Genomic DNA, 24,531 nt, shown 5'->3' with positions numbered 1-24,531 from the left:
TGTAGAGATTCAGAATTAGATTTTATCTGTGCAGCCTACAGCCTCTATTTAATAAACATGTCAAACAGACAGAACGACACAAGGTCAAAGGGGAAAACTAAAGCACAAGGAATGAGCGTGACAGTCTACTAACTCTAATGAAACAGCAATGCAGGCCTGTGAGAAAATCTCTTTCATTTAAGAGTTTTCTTGATTTTATACCTTGTAGCCTGTGTTAAGTACATATATATAAATCCCAGACAGTAGTAAGGTTTAATTTTAGCAAGTCTACCCAGCAAAAGTACAATCACTGACATTTAAAATACTCAGCTGTGGATTCTCGCTATCTTGAACCTCAAGCGTTCCAGTAAGTTAGTATATTTTCAAAATTTAATGCACAATACAGCCACCATTTACTGCTTTACATCACATAATGCCATTTTCTCAGGTCCACCCTTATTTAATTAGTGCTGTCCACGCATGCTGTGACCTAGCACTCAGGGTTTAACCTTCCCTGATAACAACAGGTCAAAGGGCACCTGAGTTTGTGTATAAAAGTTAAACTAATTTTTCAAGGAAACTATGCTTCCTTTTTAGCCAGAATTAATATCAGCTCAGGATCCTGCGTTGTTTCTCACTACCATCTTTCAATTGTTTAGATTGTCAAATTAAATGAAATATATACCCATGAGCCATCTGTGCTAATACAAACTCTAGAATACCAGACCTCTTCTGCTAATCAAACCCCCCTATTCTATAGTCCTACTATTACATGATAAAACTATTCCTTAGAGATAATAATCAGACAGTACATAAACCACGCTTTTTCTCCTCTGCTGTCTGCTAGCCTATAGCCCACAAGGTCAGAATGGACAGCAAACTGCCCCAGGTGTATGTTGATTTTTTTAACATTACAGAAACAAATCACATTAATACGTTGACAGGGATGGCTGCTGAGACTACACAAGTGTGTCTGTCCACCACAAACAATACTACGCTTACAATCCAGTAAGACAGCCAAGCAGATACTCCCTGAGCGGAGCCCTGCATCGATGAACTGAATCAAGTAATCGCCCCTGGTTAGTTTTCTACCACTCCCCATGCAATAATTATTATCTTGCCCCATTTTATGTAGAACAAACTGATGCAGATCATGGGATTTGGGAACTAATGCTGATGGTTTGTTATAAATTTTCAGATAGAATGGTAGTTGGTAGAGGGAAAAATACAGGCAGCGTAAGTAGAAGCTTGTATTTTAAAAATTAATAGTAATTTCCTGAGACACCAGGGAGCAGCCCTTCAGGCAGAGCTATGGCTCCCCTACAAGCTCCCCCTGCCTCAATTCAAGTCTCACTCCTCTGGTATATACTTGTCCTACCTACAGCAACAAAGAAACAACCAGTCTCTAACCAAGAGCTACCGAACAAGCTGTAGAACAGAACTACTTTGACACATCTTCATTTACAGAAAGAAATGGGAGTTGATGGTGTACCTAAGAGCTGTTTTACATCAAACTCCAGTAAATAGACTGTTTCTGTGCCCTATAAAGAAAACCTGACTGGACTGGATCCTGTAGCTGCATCTATACAGCTGAATGTTGCTACGTGCAAATCACTTGTTGCTGTACTAAAAATCAAAGTCAAGAAACACAAACTGAAGGAGACTTATACTACATTCTTTACTCATGCAAAGCTCTTGCTGAGTTTAATGCATTTCAGATGGAGTGTGGTATAACTTAGACATACATTACATTAAATGAAACAGAAACCTATTCTGATGGATTGTATAAGATTGACGCTACTGAACGTGTTTTGCAAAGCAATGCTTTTTGACAGGTGCTTTATATTAACGATCAATAGCTTTGCCAATTTATCTGAGAATTATACTGGTATTTGTATCTTCTCTGTATGGCAAAATGATTCACTTAGACTAGAAATCTGTTCACCAAAAAGGTAAGAAAAGACTTGCCTTCTCAAGACTCTTAAATGCAATCTTTTTGGATTGTTTTTCATGAATAGAAATTACAAAAAGTTAGATTTCAAATTTCTGGTTGATAAAATTTCATTTGGATTAAAAAAAAAAACAACCTATCAAGTAATTTTCAGTTTCAGTTGTACAACCTTAAAGCAAGTGGCCACTGAAAGCACTGACAAATGTAAACTGTAGTTATAATATGCTTCACATTAGAAAAACTGATTTCTTGCTTTTGACCAAGATTTTCTTACATTTTGGGGCCTTATCAAATATATAAAGTACTATGCTAAAAGTGAGGTGTTTTCAACAGAAGTAGTAATGGATCAGATTCAGCATTCCATGTATTCTACATTTTTACTTTTTGGTTAAATTTGTTAGCCACAGCTACATGGGGGAAATAACAACAGTTACCAATCCTATGCATGAAGAAAACCTAAACATTTAATCGCAGAAGTTCCTTCAATAACTAAGATCTTAAAGATGAAACTTAGTCCAAAAGTATATGCAATAATCAACATTTGCACACTAAGTAAAAGTTTTAAAACATCTGTTACCTGAAAGGCGGGCAGATCCAGAACAGCAAAACTATTGAAGAAACGTAAACTCTGAATGGCAACCTGGATCGTGTTCGCTGCATAGCTGTCTTTAGGACTTGCTGTGTTTGGATCTGAAATTGTCCCATGGAAAAGAACACAGTACAGCATATGCAAGACTCCAACCAGATCTGTAGACTGCAGAACTGCCGTTAGTCCTGTGGGGTCCTGACGTGTATTGTCAAATATGTTCCAAGATCTGTCAAAGAAACACAAAGCCATCTGAGGAGGAGAGCAGCACTGGGGGAGACCGCCTGCCCAGGATGCAGTACTTCTAAGAAGCCATATGTTAGAAAAACAGTAAACTGTTAAAAAGGAAAAAAACTGATGTCTAACGGGTCAAGAAGCCACAACATTTCCAGAAACACTTTCAATAATCTGGGCACCGTCTCATGCGCTCTTTAATTGCAGTGCAGCTGTATCTTTAAATATCTTTCTCCACACCCTGGTGTCTTTGCTCCCAAAACGGGTTCACAATCCCAGCGGCAGACCGTGCAGAAAGTCAACATCTTTAAAGCTGGAGGCTTGGGAGCACTTCAGGGGCTTCAAGCAAGCTCTGTCTCGGTCAGAAGCCTACCCCTGTCTTTCTTCCTTGCAACAGCAACCAGGGGAGTGGGAGAACTGGAGCCTCTCACTGCCTCAGTGACGGGCTGCGGGCACTGGAACACACTGCCTACCTAAGTAGCAAAGTAAGTTACTAGGACCAGATGATCTTAATCAAATAGTTCTGTAGGAATTTACGAATGAAGTGGTTGAGCAGTTAAGAAAACACACTACTTGTTTCAGTCAGATGTTATTATGGGAGACTGTAGGGCAGCGAAGCACAAATAAGCATGAAATGCTTGACAGAAACCATCACAGCTTGTACAAATGGAAACTGGGCTGCTTTGGCATCTTTTGGGTATGCACATAACAGAATGGCGAAGGGTTTTGGCTATCAAGGATATCAGGACAGACAGGCAAGTAACTCAGGATGCCCTTTCCATTCTCACATACAAACTTTCAACAGCACTTAACATAATCCCTCCATGATTTGCACGGTTCATGTTTTTTCACATTATTAATAATCCAGAAGATGATGCAGGACAGTCACTACTAGAGGAAGACTAAGATTGTCATTACTCTGGAAGTTAAATATGTGTGGGAAACAGGCAAATACAAAATAAACCACAAAAATAATTCAACGAGGTTTAGATACTCTGAGTTCTAATTCAGATCCATCGTGTAAATCACCTGAACTTCATTATGGAAATACATTTAGTCTATACTGGCAATGAAAGGGAACACTAAGATATGAAGATACAGTTGAACAGTAACACTGAAGATATGCTACATCAAATCTGGTCTTTACGTCATCTACTGTGTCTCCATCTTGAAAAAAAAAAAAGGAAAAAAAAAAAGAAAAGAGAAAAAAAAAGAAGTGTCAATATCAAAAGAGACTACAAAGACTGAGTCTATATAATATCCTTTTTATAATTAAAGGAAAATATGCCAGGTGATATGAGCAAAGTAAACGGTAAAGCAGTGGAAACAAGAACCACTTTCTGAAACAGTCTGTAACTTTGAAGACCTCAGTTTAACACAGAAAAGACTGGACACTCAGAGGGCTGAGAATATTGTTGAGCAGAACCAGCAAGGAGCTCTTCCTTGCCACAACGGCTCCAAGTTATCTTTTCAGTATCGGCGTCAGAAGCGCCCTGTACGATCCTGCTACACACTGCGCTCCGCTCCAGTGGGGTTTCCCACACAGACCCCTGCCAGGCTAATCCTGTGTTTTATGATATAGCCACTTGGTCTTCAGTGCAGCAACTAAACCACGAATTCAGCAACCACCAGGTTTTGGCAATCATCATCTTGTTCTGTCACTTTCGCTTTTTCTAGTGAAGCAAAACAAGCAGGTAAGAAAGCACGACCTCACCCAACACCACTGTCTGCCAGTGAGAACTTCTGTGTGTGACAGCACGCCACTGCTTCCTCGCACCGAACTGGCAGAGCAAGATAATGAACCTGCATTCTCTGTGTCCCAAAGAAGGCCCTGGTACTGGGCTAACTTCAAATACAGCTTAAATATTTTAAGAGAGAAGGAACCATGGTTATGCTGGAGTATGGGGTATGGGGTTATGGGGTATGAAGAAGGACCACCAGCACCTTTGCAGTTGTAACAGCCAACGGAAAGCCAGCACCTCTGCGTTTTCCTGTGGATGCAAGTCTTCTGTACGGTAGCGAGTGGGCACTAAAAACCTGAGCAGTGCCAGGTTGGTAGCGGGGTCCTTCTGCCAGCAGCCTCCTGCTGTGCCCCCAGCGGGGACCGCCTGGCAGCTGGGGGGGACACAGTGCGCAGCTCCTGCGAGGAGGACAACGCGCTGTGGGTGAAGGAGGGAAGATTCAGGAGACTTAGGAAGGTTATTTTAGCACTCAGGCTACGAGGTATCTCCCCACAGCCTTTGAGGGCTCTTCTCACAGCCCGGAGCCCAGGTGAGTACCAAGGGTGGTATCTGGGTTGTACGCAACTCACTCTTCTCGCACCCGTCTGCCTCCATCACTGCCCACTCACACCTTCACGGTTAGAAAGCAGCTGCTCAGATGACTCACATCTATTTTTTATCAGTTAGAACACAAGTGTAAGGAATGAACGTACCAGCAATTAGCATTTACGGGTACCATTTATTTCCAAGTTATTTCTATTTCCAGTCTGTGAGTGTTTGCTGCTACCGAAAAAGCCTTTCAGTATAGCATCCTCTGCTGCTGCCTCAGGGGTTGGTGCCCTGGCCCTATTCTCAGTGATACCTATGCTGTACAAAACTCACACAAGACTGCACAATTACTTCACAAATCTTTGAAAGAAGCAATCAGAACTTTAGGTAAGAACAAAAGCAACACAGCTGTGCCCATTTTCTAGGATCTGTGTTGTTACACAAGTGAACCCATTACCACCAGTCCCCACCAGACCTCCACCACCACTCTGCAAGGCAGCAGGCATTGCCAGAGCCAGCTGGAGACAAATGTGGCCAAACTTACTGCACAGGTTCCAAAAATGGGATGTTTGCTTAATCCTGCAGTAGCCAACTGAAAGACAAGCTGAAGTAAATTAAAAAGAATTAAAACTATGATTTGATGCCATTTACCTGCTGCAAAAGAAGAACCACAAACATTCAGCTGGTGGTTTGTGACACTCGTAATGACCGTAACATTTACTCTGTGAAGAATAAAAAAAGTGGAAAACTAGTAGAGCTCTAAGTGCGTTTTGGGTGGGGCTATGCTGCACAACAATTTATGGTGTTACTTTCCTTTTCCTACGCCCAGAATCCATGCCCAAATTCTTCATTTTGAGGCTCTGTGGTCTTTAAGTGTGAATGGCGCTAGCAGAGCCACCCTGCCTCACCAGCTGTGCCTTGATGCAGGTTCCGGCTGCAGTTTCAAGTCGTGCTGGTATGTGAACATGGCTGCAAGCGAGGAACGAACCTCCTGGCTGTATGAGGAGGGAGAGGTCTGGGACCACCACTTTTACACCTTTGTATGTCCGTGGACACCTTGGTCTTCCTCACTTCATAATATGTTCTGATGTCCAATTATTTAATTTGCAGAACGCAGTAGCCAAACGTGCTAACCATCACTTAACTAACTCTCAAACAACTAGAATGTTTATTGCCACAGTATCACGTGAGAGCACAGCTCCTGTTGCCAACCAGGATTTCTAATTTCAATCTTAGCTTTTTCAACAGTATACAACCGATGAAAAAGCGCTCGTGGACAAATGATAACTCCAAATTAATTATCGTGTATGAGACCTCACAGAATTTTTTGTGACTATATGCGATGACAAACTTGACCATTATTACCAAAGGTTAAAGTCAGCTTGCTTTCGACTCTCACTCCATCATTATTTTTAAACAGTTCCATATGAAAAAGCTTACTTTGCTGGATGAAATCCTTCTACCATTTTGCGCTGCTCTGGCGCAGTGAATGAATCAAAACATACATAAAAAAGTCAACTGTAAAATAACTCAAGCTGCAAGCTTTTTTTTTTGTTAACAGAAAAGAGCAGGAATTTTAAAGTTATACCACAGCACAAAGCTGTTCAAAAAATAAATAGATCTGTCTGCTAGGTTTGGTGGATTGAAGGAACTGCTAAAAATGTTTATTCTTGATGTTGCCTGTATTACAATTAATGTGTATATGAACAAGCCACTGGTTCCTGTTGGTTTTAACTGTCAGTTATAATCACTTTAAGCCTAAATGTTTACAATAAAAAGGTAAAAGATGTTATTCATACTGGTTGTAGGCTTTAAAATAGAAAAAAAAAGGTATATGAGATGTTGGAAAATAAAGCATTGAACCCTTGTGTATGCCGATTTCAGTGATTTCATCAAGTCTGTACAACAGTGGATTTCATACATGTAGCAGATTCTTGGTCCACCTCAAAGATCAGCCCAGTGAAAATTCAGTGCTAACTGTCAGGACACAGACTGAAGTAAAAACCCATAAAACCCCTCCCATCATCAGATGAGGACATCATATAAGAAACCTATGTTTTCCATAACTAAAGTTAAGAGAGGAGATTCTTATACATGGGCCTCCTTTCAGCTCTCCTATTTAAAGCAGCTTACTCTGTGTCTGCAACAGCTGCCAAAGTAAAATAGTCAGCATGGACAAAACCCCCCCAATCAATCACCAAAGGGAAGCAAGGCTTACCAGATTTTTTACATTGGCTTATATACCCGGGAAAACAGATAGGCTTTCAAACTCTACCAAGTCTCTATATTTAACACAGAAAAACAGGCAAATATTTACATTATGGTCAAACAACCTGCAGGATTTTAAAAAGTTTAATGAAATGCTGGGAATTTTCATCCTGAGTTGCCGTTAAGACTTTTAGCTTCTGCCATCAAGGGGTCTCAGCAATTGATATGGGGTTTACGACTTACAAAAATGGTTTAAGAACTTAAAAATGTGGACATATCTATCACAGGAAAGATATTAAACAGTGGTACTTCCTTGCTTAAAATACACCACTATCAATTAAAAACAGGAATTGAATACAGCTTGATGAGAAACAGCATACTCCACAGAGCAAGTATAAAACTACAATTTCTTCAAGCTTCAATAGGAAAAAACTGTTTATATCTGAAAATACGTTGTTTTAAAAACTGACTGAGCTAACAAGCGGACAAGCCTCTCTAGGGGTATACATTATGATGTTTGTATATTTGAAATATATACTGCTGATTAAAAACATGGAGCCAAATGGAAACATGAGTTTTCAAAAGGCTTAGAATATAATCTCGGGTTTTTTTAATTATTAGGATTTAAAAACTATCGTCTGTACTTTTTGCTTCCAAACTATTTTATTTAGAAAGAAATGTCAAAATAAAGAGGCGAAATAGTAATAAAAGAAGCATAAAGAAGTATTTAGCACCTGTCAGACCTTGTTATAACTCACACTGTTACATGAGGAATCATGGTACTGTGTACAAGCGATGATTTGAAACCTTTCAGTAACTTCAATCACAAGTTTTAGGTAGTTCACAGTACTTGCTGGATTTGCTGTCCCTTGTAAGTGGCGAGAAGCATAACCAGCATCCAGGCACACTGGCATCTCATTAGACAGCCAGCAGCCAAAACAGACATTACCTTAATTACTGTAATAAAACTGAGCACAGACCAGCCACCTCCTCCCACCTGTAGCGTGACAGTCCCTATTTCCTGGACCGAACTGCAGGTACCTGCAGCGTTCAGCCACTGCGGCTGGTAATCCACAGCTTCCTCAGCTGCTGACCCAGATTTGTGTGCATTCCACCACTGTTTTGAGATAACATGTAACTATCAATTTAGTTACAGTACTGCCATGACACTCCGTGTTCCTAGATTAACGAGAGAGTTTGCAGGCATTTCTTACATCATGGAAACAGCAAAATTCTGAAAAAGCTGATGTCCCAGGAAGCTACATAATTTGAAGGGACTATTATTTGCAGTATTCTCCTTACGAACAACTCATTCTTCTCCCTGTACCGGTGCTGTTGCTAGTTTGCTGTACTGCTCCTAGGGAGAATCCTAGCGGTTAACCCCTACAACACCGCACTACTGCCGACAGTTTCCTCCTGCTGTTCGTATTAACACTGGTTAGTACGAACTGGGCAAAAATGAAATAAGGCATTAACCGCAGTCCTCCACAGCGTAACAACTGCACTTCTTGGACAGAAATCTTTAGCTGCAGAGACTGATGGGTGAAAAAAGGGATACAGAGAACGCTGGGCAGTACAGGACAAGACAGGAATGTAAGTGAGATCCTTGCTATGCTGATGAAGGACTTGCCACATATTCTCTTAGTCTTCACTCCTGCTTTTAGGGAAGGGTAAGCTGCGGCAGCATGGCCATATTTTTATTAACGCTCATTGAATTCCATGCTTGCTCATCGTTTTCTGTCTTGTGTTTACAAGCCAAGCATACTCCATATGTGTTATTCAGGGCTCCAGGACCCAAAATAGGCTTTATATCTCTCATAGATACAATAATAAACTCTGGAAAACAAGGCTATCGTCCCGCACATTGCTACTGGACATCTGGAATTGGACACAAATTGCAAGACAGATTTATATGGCTGTATAAACCACTATTATTCTGTATAAAGTCTATTTAATATTTTGCTTTATTTCAGGTCAATAAAAATGTCTCTGTTTTCAATTCTGGCTACTGTTACTCTCAATGGTGAGCAAAAAAGTTAAGCATTGTCATGGCCACAATTTTCAAGCCCAAGTATCAAATGTCAGGTTAATCTTTTGCTCAGCAGGGACAGCTCAATACTCAGACATACCACATTTGTGATTTTTCACTACGTACAATAAGGGAAAGTACTCTATTTTCAGCTCTCATACACTTATTTTTTTGGCTCGTGAGGGAGAAAGGAGCTCTCACCTCCACTGCTAGCAATGGATGCAACACAGCATAGGGAAAGTGGGACTTCCAGCTGGGTGTCTCAAGTCACCCTCACTGATTCTGACTGTGTGAGAGATGAGGGCGCAAAAATTATCAAAACAAGGTTCACATGGGTTTACAGTTATTAACGTTTTCAACAAATGATCTTTTGTATATATTACACAGTGTTTGGAAAACGTGCTATTACATCCACAGCAAAACTTCAATTAAAAGAATCAATCTAGCATTTATTAGCCAGTACCAAAAATGATCATCTGAGAAGTAAGATCAATATCAAAGTTAAATCTTTTTAAAGACCTTGACCATTAATGAAAATACCTCTCTTATAATAAGATATGTTTATAACATATGTTCAGAATGGATTCCCTCATTTCAATAACTTTTTATGATGTTAAAATTGAGAATCCTCCAGTTTATGTTTCTACATTAGCAAGACTTTCCTTTATTCTAGCTAACTCCATGACTTTGGTTTTTTTTTTCCAGTCTACCACAGGAATAAAAAAAACTATCTTAAGTTTCTGTCTTAAAAGTTTATCGTCTACATTATATCAACCATAGATCTCATTTAATACTTAATGCCGACATGCATATATGATACAATTTGAGGCTATTCTCTAATAATCATGACTGTTGTGACATCTTGCCTGATGCAGAGGTAGGTGCAGGGAGGCACTTGACTGAGATTGCTTTCCTGCCTATAAAGTTGTTTTCCATCAAGTGTCCAAATAAACACTGGGTACCAATTCAGAAAAATTCGACTAAATTTGGGATACTTTTATGAAATGCTCTTGCGAGGCATACAGGGAAATCCAGACTGACAGCTCTTCCTACAGCAGAGCTCCAGAAATGGCCTAGCTTTGTACCCACAGGACAGGATCCCTTAATTGTTTAATACATGAGTTAGTGTTTAATTTCTGGCCCTCCGGAGATATCGCAGGTTACAGTCCCAGAACTCGTAACAGCCTGGGGGTGTCTGAAAGCAAAGGAGGAGCATCATGCAGGGCTTGGTCACCTCTGGCTCTTAATGGATTTCACTGTTGCAGGCACTGGGGATGGTCTGAGAGCCCTGAGGTGGCCCCGGTGTTAGCCACCCGTGTCTACTGTCCTACCAGCCCCCCGCTATGCCACGCAGCAGCGCAGCATACTAAGCTCTGCACGCAGTATAAAGAACACTGTATAAAAATACTCTAATGCATTTAATATGGAATGACTTTTATATGACAAATAACAGCCTGAAATAGTTCTAACAGAAAAAAACGAATTAATTTTGTGCCCCCCACGATGACAACTGAGGAGCATAAAGGTTAAGTTCCCAAACTGGAAACATTCTATAGAGGAGGATATATCAAAAGAACAATTCACAATTGCTCTTGCAACAATGGTGAAAGGCTGACATTGTTTTGGCAAACCTTCTTTTCATGATGCAGCATCGGAGTGTTGGTACTACTTACTAGACATTTTTCCTCTCAGTAACAACTTCAAAAGTTTTATGATCAGAGTGGTTAGCTACTCCGGTGTACAGAGGAGCATAGTACAGCATGTTTGTTTGGTGCTCAACCACGTATCAACCGAGCTGGAGAATGAGAAATGCTGGATTCTGACTGAACAGACTGCGCTGCCTCCCACTACCATTTACCACGAATGAAAGAGGTACCTGTATTTCTCACAAAGAGAGGCTGCCTTTTGTGCTGCAGATCATGTAACACACAACATGTATTACTGTATTGTGACACAGGAATTCGGTACATTTGAGCTCTGTTTCTGCCACCTTCATCTGTGTTTGGCAATACCTTTTTCCATTTAAATCACCTTGAATACTATGGACTTCTATAACACGACAGAATTACACTTTGCATTCACTTCTTAAATGAGAGTGGGCTCAGCTGATGAAAGATATTTAATTTAAACTGCCCTTCTAATCATTTACACCAAAGCTTTTGATCTAAAAGTGAAAGACAACAGTTTTGAAATCTCCAAGTTCATTTCCCTCATTTCTTTTCACGCTCAAATGAACAATCCAACCTGGAAATCGAGCACAATCAGCACACCTGGATAAAATCCCAAGCATTGCTGTTACATGCAGGTAGTAAGATCAGATACGTCATGCAACTGTGAAGAAAAACACTCAACCCCTCCAAAATTATTATTCTGCTACAAAGGACAGATGTTCTTGAAGGAAGCACTGCTGTATAATTTGGGGTTCAAAGATTGCTACTATTTGGGTGAGGCATGTGTCTGCTTCAGAAATTGCAAATATTACATTACTCACTTTTGTAGCTAGAACCACTATTCCTCTCCTCTAAGAGAAGGGTGATTTTAATTTCTTTTTTTTTTTTTTTAAGTAAGCATTTGACTTTTGGCAGCGCTGTCCTGGAATGTAAAATGCCAAGTTGGCAGCTTTCAGAAAGGGAAATTTCAGTAAGTTGGGATGGTCTCTTTGGGCTCATATTTCTTGCAGTTCTTTTTCCATGTGCCTGTATCCCCAGGTTACCAGCAACAGCTCTTACCTACAGCTTTGTTTCTTGCTGCATATTTTATTAACTCTAGTTTTTCAACCATAGCATCATTGTATCCTTCAGGAATTCATTGTAAACTTCTGTCAGCCTCGTCTTTTCCTGAAATACGTAACAGTCTAAGGGTTCCAGTACGTGCATGCCAGGGCTCTGAAATTCTGACTTTCACAGTGCCAGGCTGCCCTACGCTGAAGATGACAGAAGTCCAGATTTGCTAGCAGCCACATCCCTCATGCTCACTCCCCACAGCCTTGGTTAGGTTACAATAACAAACATTTTGCATTAGAAAATTCCCTGACAAATACAGTAATACCTTCCTTCATAGGAAATATAATTCCCATACTGACAGCAGTATTTTGAAGAACAGGAGCTGAATTAGGCTGCTGTAGAGACAAATCAATTAAAGAGTTGATTTCAGCCGATAATAAAATACCTCTTGAAGTCCTTAGGACTGGACACTTCAAATTACCAGTGACAAAACCCTCTCTGTAATGATGAGCAAAGGAGATAAAGTTTGCAATTCTGACAAATGACTTAAAAGAATCAAGACTCAGTGCAGGTAACTAATTACAGTTCAATGGTGAAAGGGTGAGCACAGTGCATTTCCTGCACTGTTTCTTTTCCGGTTATTATTGTGTGACTAAGACCAGTCCTGTGGAACAGCCTCATCAGAATGCTCGTTTCCACGAACGCAGCGCTGGGGCAGTTACAATGGCTGCTGCCTGATGAACGCATTCAAGATGACAGGCCAAGCGCACCTACCTCCCATTAACAGCAAAACAGAGTCGACATATTCCATGCAGCACTGCTGTGGCATTTTGTAGAAAAGTTGCTATTTTGGGATTCTCATCAACAGGGCCTTGAATGGAGAGGAAACCACAACACAGCTTGTCTATCAATCCTATGTTCACCACATAACTAGAAACAGAGGAAAAATTGTATTAAAAAAATAGTTCCATGCCAGTTTTGGTAACTTTGCAAAAGCAATTTCTGCTTCTCCACTATCAAACCATACAAAACGCAGGTTGTGATTACTTCAATACTCTTTCTGAAACTGAAAAGAACAATTTCTGTTCTTTCTGTTATTGAAAGAACAATTGAACAAGAAATTGTTCTTTCAATAGAACAATTCAAATTATGGTGACTTCAGATTTGGCTCTCTGTAACTATCAGTAGTTTCTGTTAAGAGATCTGTCTGTTGTAGGATAATCTGTATTATACTGTACAAGAAAGATGAGTGTAAATGTTTATTTTATCATCCTCCTAGAATGACAATGGAATTTTGTCATGGTTAAATGATTTATAATAATCCTGATAGCTTTACAACAGCACAATTTCCTTTTAGCATGGAGAGACAACTTTGTAGAACACACTAATTCAAGAAGACAATGATGTTACCCACACAAGGTTTTATTGCAATACATGTATCATAACAACTACTGCCCAGTTTTTGGTTATTTTTTTTCCATTTTTCAATATATGCAACAGTTAAGAGACTATACAGAACATGCAGGTAACGACCTTCTACCATCAGTACGGAGGGGTCAGGATCAAAAAACCTCAGCAGCTGAACTAAAACTAAACACAGAAAACCATGCTAGTGACTTTTTTTTTAATTTTTAAACTGGAAACTCCTCTTTCCTTTTTATTATCAGAGTAGATGAGATCATGATTGCTGATCATCAGATCACTCATGCTTAAGTTTCTTTTTTGAATCTCTAATGGCTTGGAAACTTAGGCCAAAAAATTTGCTGTTCATCCTTGTACCAAGAACTCTCTGTCCACACCAGGTTCTCTCATACTTTGATCATCACCAACTCTACTTAACCTGTGCACACAGACATATTTTTTCCCATGTCACCTTACTGATATCACCTAACTTCACACACTTTCCTTTTTTTACCACAAACATTCAGCTTCTCAGACTTTACTCCATCTCAACTGTTCGTTCTGCTGACTTATGTGAGATAACTTCCTTTGTGGAGGCAAAAAATCTGCTGCAATCACCTCCTCCTCTTTGCCCTGTAATTTTCTTTGTATTTTCCTTCACTCTTACTAAGTGAGAGAAACTTCTTGTCAAAATCAGAACAGCTGCTGTTATACAGCCTGTGCCTCTACCTGACTTAACAGACACAGGGAACCACTTGCTTTCAGACACCATCAACCAATTCACTGTTTTTACACCAACAGCCTACACTAAACCATCCTGTTATTAATATTACTCAGTCCTACCAGCTGTTCTGTCTACTTGCTTGTCAAGACCATTTGTTAGTGATTGCCCCTTAGAGCCCCCTTGAGATGGGAACACCATTGACTGTATCTTTCCATAATGTCGACCATCCTGACTTGACTAAGTACAGAACATTATTAAATAATACTGATTCCAGTAAATAAATTATACTGATCAGATAATGCTTGTCACAGGAGCTGTACAAATCGTTATTAAAAATAACTATTCCCTCGCATGTCTTACAGTCTGACTTTGAAAAAGCAGAGATTTCTAAGATTAGGGAAGAAAACCTCTCCACTTCTCAGACAGTGTTGTTGCTCAAAGGCTGGTCTCTCCTCAGTGCTTGGAGCTAGACTTTCTGCCAAAGTTTACTCTGCTGACACAAAGCTTTTGGAAGCAACGAAAGTAAGAATAAAAACACAGTGGATATAAAGCAAGAAGTCTAACTGCAGTATTAATTTTTAAAGCTGCTGAAGTGTAGCAGTTAAACACACTTTAAGACACACCGAGGTTACTAATCGCACACTCGCTGCTCAGGTAAGCTCGTCTGTCCTATTTAGCAACATGAAAGGTTACCAGCGTTAGGTTTCTTGCAGATTTTGATCTAAGCAATCTACCTGATCATACAGGTGATAAGCAAGCCCTCCTGTATTAGCAGAATAACTCCAGGAACAGAGCTGGGTATTAGATACATCACAGTCACAGAGAAATGCTAAGTGCTAGAAATCTCTCTGTGAAACAGAGGGGGGGGGAGACGAAGAACTAAATAAAATACAGCTAATACTGACAGGTGATTACTCACAAAAAGGTACAACTATTCTCATCAATATTCTCTTCCTTTTTGCCTAAGAACATCTCTACAGTCTGACTGACACCTGCAAAACGTATTCATTGTCCCTATTCCTTTACACCCACACCTGGACACAAAGTGGCGGCTCTTTTGGCAGAGAAGAAATGGATGAGAGTTTTCAGTCTGCTGGGACTATTCCTTAATGGCATCTGGAGACAATGAGAAGATGCATGAAGCACTCCCTTCGCTCAAGAACTGAGCATGCAGACAAGTGGAATGTCAAAGCTCTCTTATCTATCACCTCCATCTCCCAGTCTTTTTACCCATGGTGGCAGAGTTCAAATAACCGGGCTCCCCTTTCATACCCAGTGTGGAGATAATTGTTGTTTATGCATCAGGTCTAGTAGCCCCAAATAGAGAGAAAAAAAAAATAAATCAACTTTCCTCTTTCTTCCCCATCTTCCTAAAACTCTCATTTAATCAACTCCCCAAGGACATACGATACAACGACCAGGAGGTGAAAGATTCTCATTAATAACAGAATTTGTCTGTTTTTGACTAGTTTAAAATGCCCTCTCTCTTTTTTTCCTAATTGCGCTATTACCTTGTCATTGTGCCTTTCATTCTCCATTTATAACCAGATCCCCTAAAGTGCCCGAGGTGAGGGACCTAGCTGGATTCTCATGTATCTTCTTATCTTAAGGGTATGCCTGTGCTTGGCCCAGTCAGTGTCAGATGTCTGTCCAGCACAAATATCAATAAGCAGACCTCCCACCCTCCCATTCATAAACGAGGAGAATACAACATCCTGAAATTTCACACTCTATCAAAACCTGTTTGGGGAGAAGGCGGGTTACATGAGAACAATAAACTTTTAGAGGTCACTGGTATCTATGACAACTGTTTTGCTTTCCTCCTCCAGCTGTCTTTTTTGTATCCGTCAACATCAGACCAGACTTGGAAAAGTCTGAAGATGCTCACCGTGACACATTTGCAGTAGCATATAATCAGAATTTCACTTCTTCAGAGGGCTGTCATCAGTACTGATGACTACTGATGACTAGTGAAACTGCACAGCTCTAGCAAGTCTGGTGTATTGTTGGATATGTATTAGTTTTATGTATATATTATATAGACACTAATTATATATATTAATGTATTCAGCTTCAAGTATTTCTACCAAAGAATTAGAATGCTTCAAGTAAGAATGAGAAAAGTATTCTCTTTTAGTCGACTTGTTAGAATTCACTGAGTTATTTTAACTGACATTTTGCTCAAGAAATATACTTAGAAAAGAAAATTGCTGTTACAATACAGCTGCATTATAAAGGCTGAAATCCAATTATAGGAATTACTGGGTAATCTTTAAGTCAGCAGTATATATTCTATGGCAAGCTTCTATGAATACATGTATGGTATGCAGGACCACACGGGCGATAGGCACACACTGTTGACATGGAGAACTGAGAGAAAATAATATAAATATGGAAACTGACTCCTAGGTAATCAGGAGATGAAACGCACAGAAAGGGCACAGAAAACCAAGCCTAAAATTAAGACTCCTGGTTTTCTGTATTTCTGTGTGTGCAGTTTTTTGAAGAACATCTTTGTTTGAGAATATAGCATTTCAATAGGTGTCTTGATCACACACACAACCTACTCTTACTAAGTTACAAGTCAGAGTAGTTTGTTCCTTTCTTAAATTACTGTAATTTTCTTTCTGTGTAGTAAAGAAGTTTTAGAGAAGTTTGTGGTGTTTTTTTTTTTAATTATTTAACCTGATTAGGTCTTGGACTCTGCTGTTGAAGGCTTCCACTTGTGAGGATTTACTTTTCACTTCCTGTAATAACTTCAGTGCAGTAGGGTGGTTGTTTCCATCTGGGAAGCTCGAGATTAGACATCTGAAAATCACAGCAGTTATCCTCAGAAGTCCTGTTGTTAAACCTTCAAATATCTGCTTATTTGCACTTCTGCCTGAAATAGCATTATGGTCATCTGGAACACTAACCTAAATAAAGAGAAAAAAAGAAAGAACAATTAGAATTCAGTAAAAAGAATAAAAGTTTGTAGAGAAACAATTAGAAAGTTGCATAAGAGTACATAAAAAAAAGCAATATATTATAGCACACACATGGACATGAAAGCATTTTGGGTACAAGAAGAGGTCTACACCCCTTATGCAGATAATACAGGCTGAAACAGAATGTATCAAGTCAAAACAGTGTTTAGTGTACAAGAATCAAAGGAAGCCTTACAGCAGCAGAGTATTTCATCAGTATGATTGTGCTCTTAAGCACACACAGGATTTTTGATGAGTCACTAGCAAAAAAGCTTTTATTTTCCTTTAAATTTGACTGTGAATAAACAAACTACTGAGAGGGTTCCTTTTGACTACTACGCTGCATTACCACGAAGGCATATTAAATGTCTAGGATACACAAAGCATTCAGTAATACAGAAGAAAAATAGCTATTTTCTGTGCAAGAAATTTACTGCTGTATAGCAATCCCCTACCTGACTTTTGAAAAAAACACGATGTACCATCAGAAGGCTACTCAACAGTTTGAGTCCTCAACAAAGACGATTACAAAAGTGAGTATTTTGAAAGGCAAAATTTCTTGTGTCACAGCAGGTACAACTGTGGCTCTTCACAGAAAAAGGCAATATGCTTTGCAGGCAACAGGAACAATCTTTGCAATGAGATCTAATCCCCGATGGACTTTCTCTTTCATAGCAAAAAAACAAACAAAAAATTACAGAAATAGCCTGATGTAAGTGTCCTTCTAAAGAATTTTATGAGGAATTTATTGTTAGAAAAATTACAGATTTTTTATTACCAAAAACCCCAAGATAGATTGTGATGCAACTCAAACCGCAACTAAGAAAAAAACCCAAACCTGTATCTGGAAGGATACTAGTTTACCCTTTAGAAAACAGCACATTGAAGCACCTGCGCAGCAGGTTTAGACAACCCACAGCAAGGCCACAGATGCCAGCTGGTAACAACGGTGAAGATGCTGGGGAACACAAAACTTTTCCAGTCTATGAGGAGATACCCAGTTGTGCTGCTGAGCTTCTGCAGAACTGAACTCAGAAGCACTTACGGCACCTGCTGAGGTGCAGGCAGAAGGTAACGCAGGGCTGGTTTACGCCAGCGTAGAGGGAAACCTTCCCTGAGTCAAGGTAGGTGAATTACAGTGGTTCCCCTTCGCACCTGAAAAAACCTGCCAGAGAATTCCCTTTCCCTAGCAGGTGTCAGAACTTCTCAGCCAGGTGGTTTACTACTGAAGCTAACCCGGAGTAACCAAGTATTTCAAAGAGCAAAGTGCTCCTCCCTGGCAAGATGACCCTTAAGGCAAGGCTCCAGGTCTTTGAGTCACAGTCCTCTCAGCCAGCTTTTTTTCACAAAGGAAGAGAACTGCTAAATCTTCCAAAGTCGACAAATATGAAGAGTCCCAATTTTGTAAAAATTGAAAGCCAACTGTTCAAAGTAGAAATTTCTGACAGAGAAGGAGACTTATCAAAAAACCTACAAAACTGTCCTGACCAAATCTGATGAGAAGAATCCAATCCCCTCCCCGCAAAAAAACCCAAAACAAACAAATCCCGAAACAACTACAGGCGCTATCTGAGAAGACAGAAAAACTGTGTGAATCCTAGGGCACAACCTGACATACGGAACATTGTAAAGGATGACATAGATAATACGGTTCTAAAAGATGCCAATGGGAAATTCCTTCTACCCACCAGTCTCACATGAGGCACAGAGAAAGCCTGAGCACTTTTACGGATATCTTTATATTTTAATGATTAAGAACAGCAGGAAAAAGTCCCATGAATAAAAAAGGCCTGAACATCACAATATAAAACATCACCTGACAACCACTGCACTTGTCCATCAGATGTCAGCCACCTGTCAATCATGTCAGAAGCACAACATGCAGTTCTCTCTGACCAGGCCTCAGAGGAGACGAATATGATTTTCCTACATCATTAAACTAGAGCCCACTCCTACGAAAGGCTCTGAAGTTGAGATGTACAAATGTAAATCTGAAGACAGATCTACATGCAGGATACACATCTGGAAGGAAATCGTCATGGAGCTTGTCATTTCTTTGTATCTTTTTATTTTATTTTTTCATTTCTGAAGTCCAAGACAACTTAAACCAGCTGACATCCTGCCCTCTTAGGATCACGCCGTAGGCGAGGCGTGGGCGGCTGCCCTGCAGCTCTGCTGGCAGCACAGGGGGTCAGGGCACGGGGCTCCCAGCACGTCCCTGCGCTTAACGCTGCCAGACCCCACGGAGCAGCACACCTCTGCCCAGGCACTTTTATGAGATGGCTTGAGGCTTTCAGCACTGTAATTAGTGATCAATATTGGCTGAAATTTTATTTTCATTCCAGGTTAAAATCATTTACACTCGGTATGCGCGAGTGAGGTCAGAGAAAACCATTCCTCTCTGCACAGGTATCAGGAGGGATTTGGTAACACTTGGTAACAAAGAACAACATGCACATTTCTGTATTATTCATCAGCTCTGAGCCTTGTCTTGGTACTTAAAACTCATTGTAATAGTCTGTTTCTGGTGATGAGCCAAGTGAGCAAGTGAGAAGTCTTCAGCTGCTTATTCAAGTTCAATAGGAAAAATAGTATTATGTTGCTCATTATGTTGCTCCAGTAACTTCTGTTGACTAAAATAATTCACGCCTAACGGTTCTAATTGCCTACTGAAACAGATGGATTAAGCTTTGCAATGTATAAATTGACTTAAATGTGGTGACTTTGTACTAGGAATGCCAAGTTTTAAAAATTCCTAACAAATGTTACTCACTGCTTTTTCACCTAATATAAAAAAATTATATATTACTTATTTCCTAAAAGATTTATTAATATTTTGCAGTAGAGCCTTCCATTTGCTGTAATGGATGGTACTATAAATAAATGTTTATTTTTGTCTTCTAGTTGAATGTACATATGACAACTGTATTTTCTAAGTATATAGCCCTTAGCTACACAAGTTCGTGTTTTAATATAAAACTGCTCTTCCTGATCTGTATAATAAATAGATCTGGCACTCTTAATACAATCACTTATTGCAGAGCTGATTTTTCACATACAATTTTTTGGGGAAGTGTGTGTGTGTATTAATATAAAGTGAGAACAAATGTGGCTATTATACAGTGTATGGGAAAGAGGAGACAGAAAGAAATCTGTTTTACAGAAAATGGGTAAGTTTGAACTTAATTCCTACCTTTAATACTGTCCGCTTATACAAACTCAAATGAGTGACAAAAGATCAGCTCTTTTACCAAAGAAGTAATTAATGGGATAGTGTGAAAATGTGTTGAGATTTATGTTCAGAATTAATTGGAGTGCTTCCAAAAGTGATGTCTTTCTTTGCTTGTTGATTAGTATATCAGGCAAGGGGGTCAGAAATCTTAAGATTTAATAGTGTAATTACGAAAGCTTTCAAGCTCTGCTTTCATTGTGTTGATTACACACGGAGTTAATGGTATTCAGAGAAACTGTTTGCTGAATATGGGCTTTGGATGAATAAACATTAAAACATTCCACATTTTTATTTCTGAGGTTTCATTGGTTTCACAGTTTAACTGACACAAATCTATAGGTATGATTACACACTTAGAGCGATTTGTCAAGTAATTGGTATAAAATGTATTTAAATCACAAAGAAAAATCCACGAAAATGTAACTATTGTTCAATCATTTGATACATCCAACATCTCAATGTTATTTTAGCATTTATGATGACTGCCAATGCTGGGCCTAATCAAGACTCCTGCTTCTTTAAATCACTTCTTGAACCAAACGCTCTGATGACCAGATTCTCAACTCTGTGACAGTCTCCATATACTGTTAAGCCATTCAGCAGAGAACTCCTTGTGCAGGGATTCCCTTGCTTGTGCGGAGCTGCCATAAGCTCTTCAGCTCTGCCCACCACCCAGGACTTAATCCTGCAAGATGCTGAACAATATGGCCCCAATCCAGTAAAGCACTTAGGCACACATTTAATATAGCTGCAAACGCTACTCCACTCTGGCTCATGTCACCAGAAGTACCTCTGCATATCACAGCACATTTTTTCTCAGTGCTAACAAAAAAACTTCCCAACAAACAATTTACAGTTGGCTACTTAGAGCTGTCACTGAAAACTCATTTATATTTTTGTCTCGGAAAAAGCATAATCCTTCACAGCCATGAAGAGTTTTAAATACAGAGCTGCTAAACCCGAATGGGAAGTCTCCAGACCCATCGAAGCACCCAACTGCTGTTCATTTGGTCACTTACGCTGTATTCTTCTCCCACCCACAGTGGCAGTTTTGTGCTTTTTGCATGTGTAAGTCATTTGGCTTGCCTCAAAAACACTCTAAAAAAATATGTATTTTCAAAATATTATCTATAGGATGTCAGAGTTGCTACGTGGCAGCTAAAGAAATGGAAATGGCCCAGGCAGTCTATAGGCTTAAGATGGTGCAGAAAGGTTTAAACTCTCCACTGCTGAACACTTCAATATGTCATGACTTTTCTTACCACAGCCCTATCTTTAAGATTTACTACAGGATTAACATACTGGCTGCCTACCGGAGTAAATAAACAAAACAGAAGTTTTTGGTCTTTTAAAAGTTACATTATTAAAAAGAAAGAAAAATACATGAAGTTTCTGTGCTTTTTTTTTTTTTTTTTACACTGTCAACACTGACCAAATTGCCTTAGAAATGATCTGATGCACAGAGCTGACATCTGAGGTACTTCCTTGCCAGCCTTGATACTTCTGGGTGCTGGTCCTCAGGTCTTCAACGAGAACTGAAACCAGAGGGAGAGCTTTAGATCTCTTAGTGACTGAGAAGGTAGAAACTCTCCACAGTCTCGTTATTAGGGGCTGGAAGTACTGTCAGTGCCACAACAGCACAATGCTGGGGAGACAGAATGTAACTTCACATGTTTTTATGTTCACTAATGATCTACTTTAGGGTGTTCAGATGTTACACACTCAAAGATTGCCTTAAAAAAACTTCCAGTAATTTGGTTGTGGTTTAACCCCAGCCAGCAACTAAACACCATCCAGCAGCCACTAGCTCACTCCCCCCGTGGTGGAACTGGGGGAGAGAACTGGAAGGGTAAAAGTGAGAAAACTCGTGGTTTAAGAACAATTTAATAAATGAAATATGATAACAATAATAATGATGATGACGTAAGGAAAAGGCAAATAACAGGGAGAGAGAAATAAAACCCCAGACAGTTTGCTCGCCACCACCCGACCAATGCCCAGCCAGTCCCTCAGCAGCGGCCCCCCACCAACCTCCCCCTCGTATTACTGCTGAGCACGACCACGACATCGTCATCGTACAGTGTGGCACAGCCCTTGGGCCAGCTGGGGTCACTGTCCCCTCCCGGCCCCCTGTGCACCCCCTGCCTGCTGGCTGCTGGGGCGGGAAGAGGAGCAGAAAAGGCCTTGGTGCTGTGTTATGTAGCTACCTAAAGGAGTAATAAAAATAATCTGATTCTAGCCTTTTGCAATTAATCTTAAGAGTCTAAAGATTTTATTGCATGTGCAGGGTACTAGCAGGAACGCACATGAACAGAATTCCACGACTCTATGAAGTGCACAGCAGAAATGTCTCAGTGTCTAATTCACAATGAGTATTGATTTGCACTGTGCTTTAACTGGTAACAGCAGGTATGCTATGATGGAAAAGATCTGAATAAATGAACAAAATCTTCTAAGGAGTTTTACTGGACAAGGTGGTCTTGTCCAGCTTGTTATTCTCAAAAGCTTTTTGAAATGTCACTTTCATCTATCCGAGAACGTATAGTTCAAAACCAAACTGTCATTCTCATTGTGAAATCATGAAAGGACAGATATCCAAGAAACACTCCCAACCCCCAATCTGTTTACTAAACGAAAAATTATTTACAAATGCAGGCACAGATATTTACAGTTTATATCTACGTTTTTTCCAGTTATCTTCACGGAACAGTGTATGACGGCTGTCTAAAAAAAAAACAAACCCAAAACTATCCTTACACACTCACAGCTCAGCTTCACGTATACTTCTCTCAGTGTGAAACCTTCCAAAATATACAATCAAAAAAGTTCTCATTATTTTGCAACTGTCTTCCGGGTACAGTAGACAAAGAAGAGCAGAGAGCTCAGTCTGTAGATAAAAGAAGTTACAGCTCGAGCACAAGACCTGCATGGATGTAGTTGGGAAGGTTTGATCCATTAACCACTGAAATCAGGAAACACACTACTGCTGACCTCAACAGCCATCGACTTTGTGTCACCTGAGCCAAGGAGGCTAAGAAAGGTAAAATGGCAAGTAGCCTACAGAAGGTTTTCTACCAGTCTGTTTAGGTATTAGATAAAAGGAGGTCTAAACAGGACACTTCTAACAACAAACCTGGGTGGCTGGATGTCACAAAATGGTAAGAAATACAGTCCGTTTGTTATTCTACCATTTCCCGTTGGTATCCCAGCTTTCGTCAGAGAAAAAATAGTTTTGCTTTTTTTATAATTCCTTAAGTAATATTTTGAGGAAGAAAATGTTACACATGAATAAAGAAAAGTAAGTATTTTATCATCAATGAGAAGTGACTTGTTTAAATTTTATTCTTTAAAAATATATAGCTCTGCATTTTAGCAACACTGAAGCTGACATTGCATTCTACCGATGAATAAAACCAAAACTAAAACCACATTAAATTGGTTGGAAGTAATGTTCATACTAGCTGTATTCAAGGATATATTTAAAGGTTTCTCAAAACTGAATTCTTTCTGTTTGTATTCAGCAAATATTGGCATACTTGTTAACAATTTGTTAAAACCTTACAAATATACATTCTCATTTATTACTTTTGGGTATTACCTCGGGCTTTTTTTCCAACAATAAGTGGAAATACACACATTGCAGGCAAAGGCAACATCATCCAAGCTCATCAAACTAGGAATACTGGAGGCACGTAAATTGTTCGGAAGGGTGTCTTTTAATATTTTGGTATTTAGAGCTGGATCCATTAAAAAAAAAAAGTGTTCTCCATTTGTCCAAATTTTTTTTTGTGAAAAAGAAAAATTCAAACTTGATCTGGTTTATTATATTTTCAAGAGAGAAAAATCAGGGTCAGAAACGCACCACCATTTATTTTTTTATACTTAAATATGTACTTCACGGAACTATGAAGATATGCTGGTGCAAGGGCCAATTTTGTCTGAAGAGAACATAAGAGGCTTTATGCATAGGGGAAAAAAAAAAGTCCACTGTGGATCACGGGGAACACTAAGCTTTAATTACAGTTTTGCTGCAATTCAAGGGTAGTGTTTGGCAAGGGACTGAAACCGGCTCTACGTGTAGTGTATTTTCTTGTGCAGTATCTCTGCTCTCTAGGTGGCCAACATCTCCTAAGATGTACCCTCTGTATTTCTTCAGAAGCGTAGGTCATTTGCACGGTGCTACTCCCAGAAAAGGGAAGGTGTCTGGCATCAGAATGAATCCTGTCAC

General features: G+C 39.6%; 1 protein-coding gene across 5 annotated transcripts in view; it reads right to left on the bottom strand.

Annotated features, from left to right (window-relative positions):
* Window positions 1-24,531, bottom strand: part of SCAPER (S-phase cyclin A associated protein in the ER) — a 166,049-nt gene that overhangs the window by 22,006 nt on the left and 119,512 nt on the right. For all 5 annotated transcript variants that reach the window (XM_055805663.1, XM_055805669.1, XM_055805684.1 and 2 more), the window contains exons 26-28: window positions 16,791-17,020; window positions 12,755-12,910; window positions 2,508-2,745 (exon numbers count right to left, since the gene is read on the bottom strand). In XM_055805663.1, coding sequence (XP_055661638.1) covers window positions 2,508-2,745; window positions 12,755-12,910; window positions 16,791-17,020 — 624 coding nt within the window. The remainder of the gene's footprint in view (window positions 1-2,507; window positions 2,746-12,754; window positions 12,911-16,790; window positions 17,021-24,531) is intronic.

This window comes from Falco peregrinus, chromosome 1 (assembly GCF_023634155.1).
Source record: "Falco peregrinus isolate bFalPer1 chromosome 1, bFalPer1.pri, whole genome shotgun sequence".
Classification (NCBI taxonomy): Eukaryota; Metazoa; Chordata; class Aves; order Falconiformes; family Falconidae; genus Falco; species Falco peregrinus.
The sequence above is the reverse complement of the archived record's forward strand: the minus strand, read 5'-3'. Positions and strand labels throughout refer to the sequence as shown.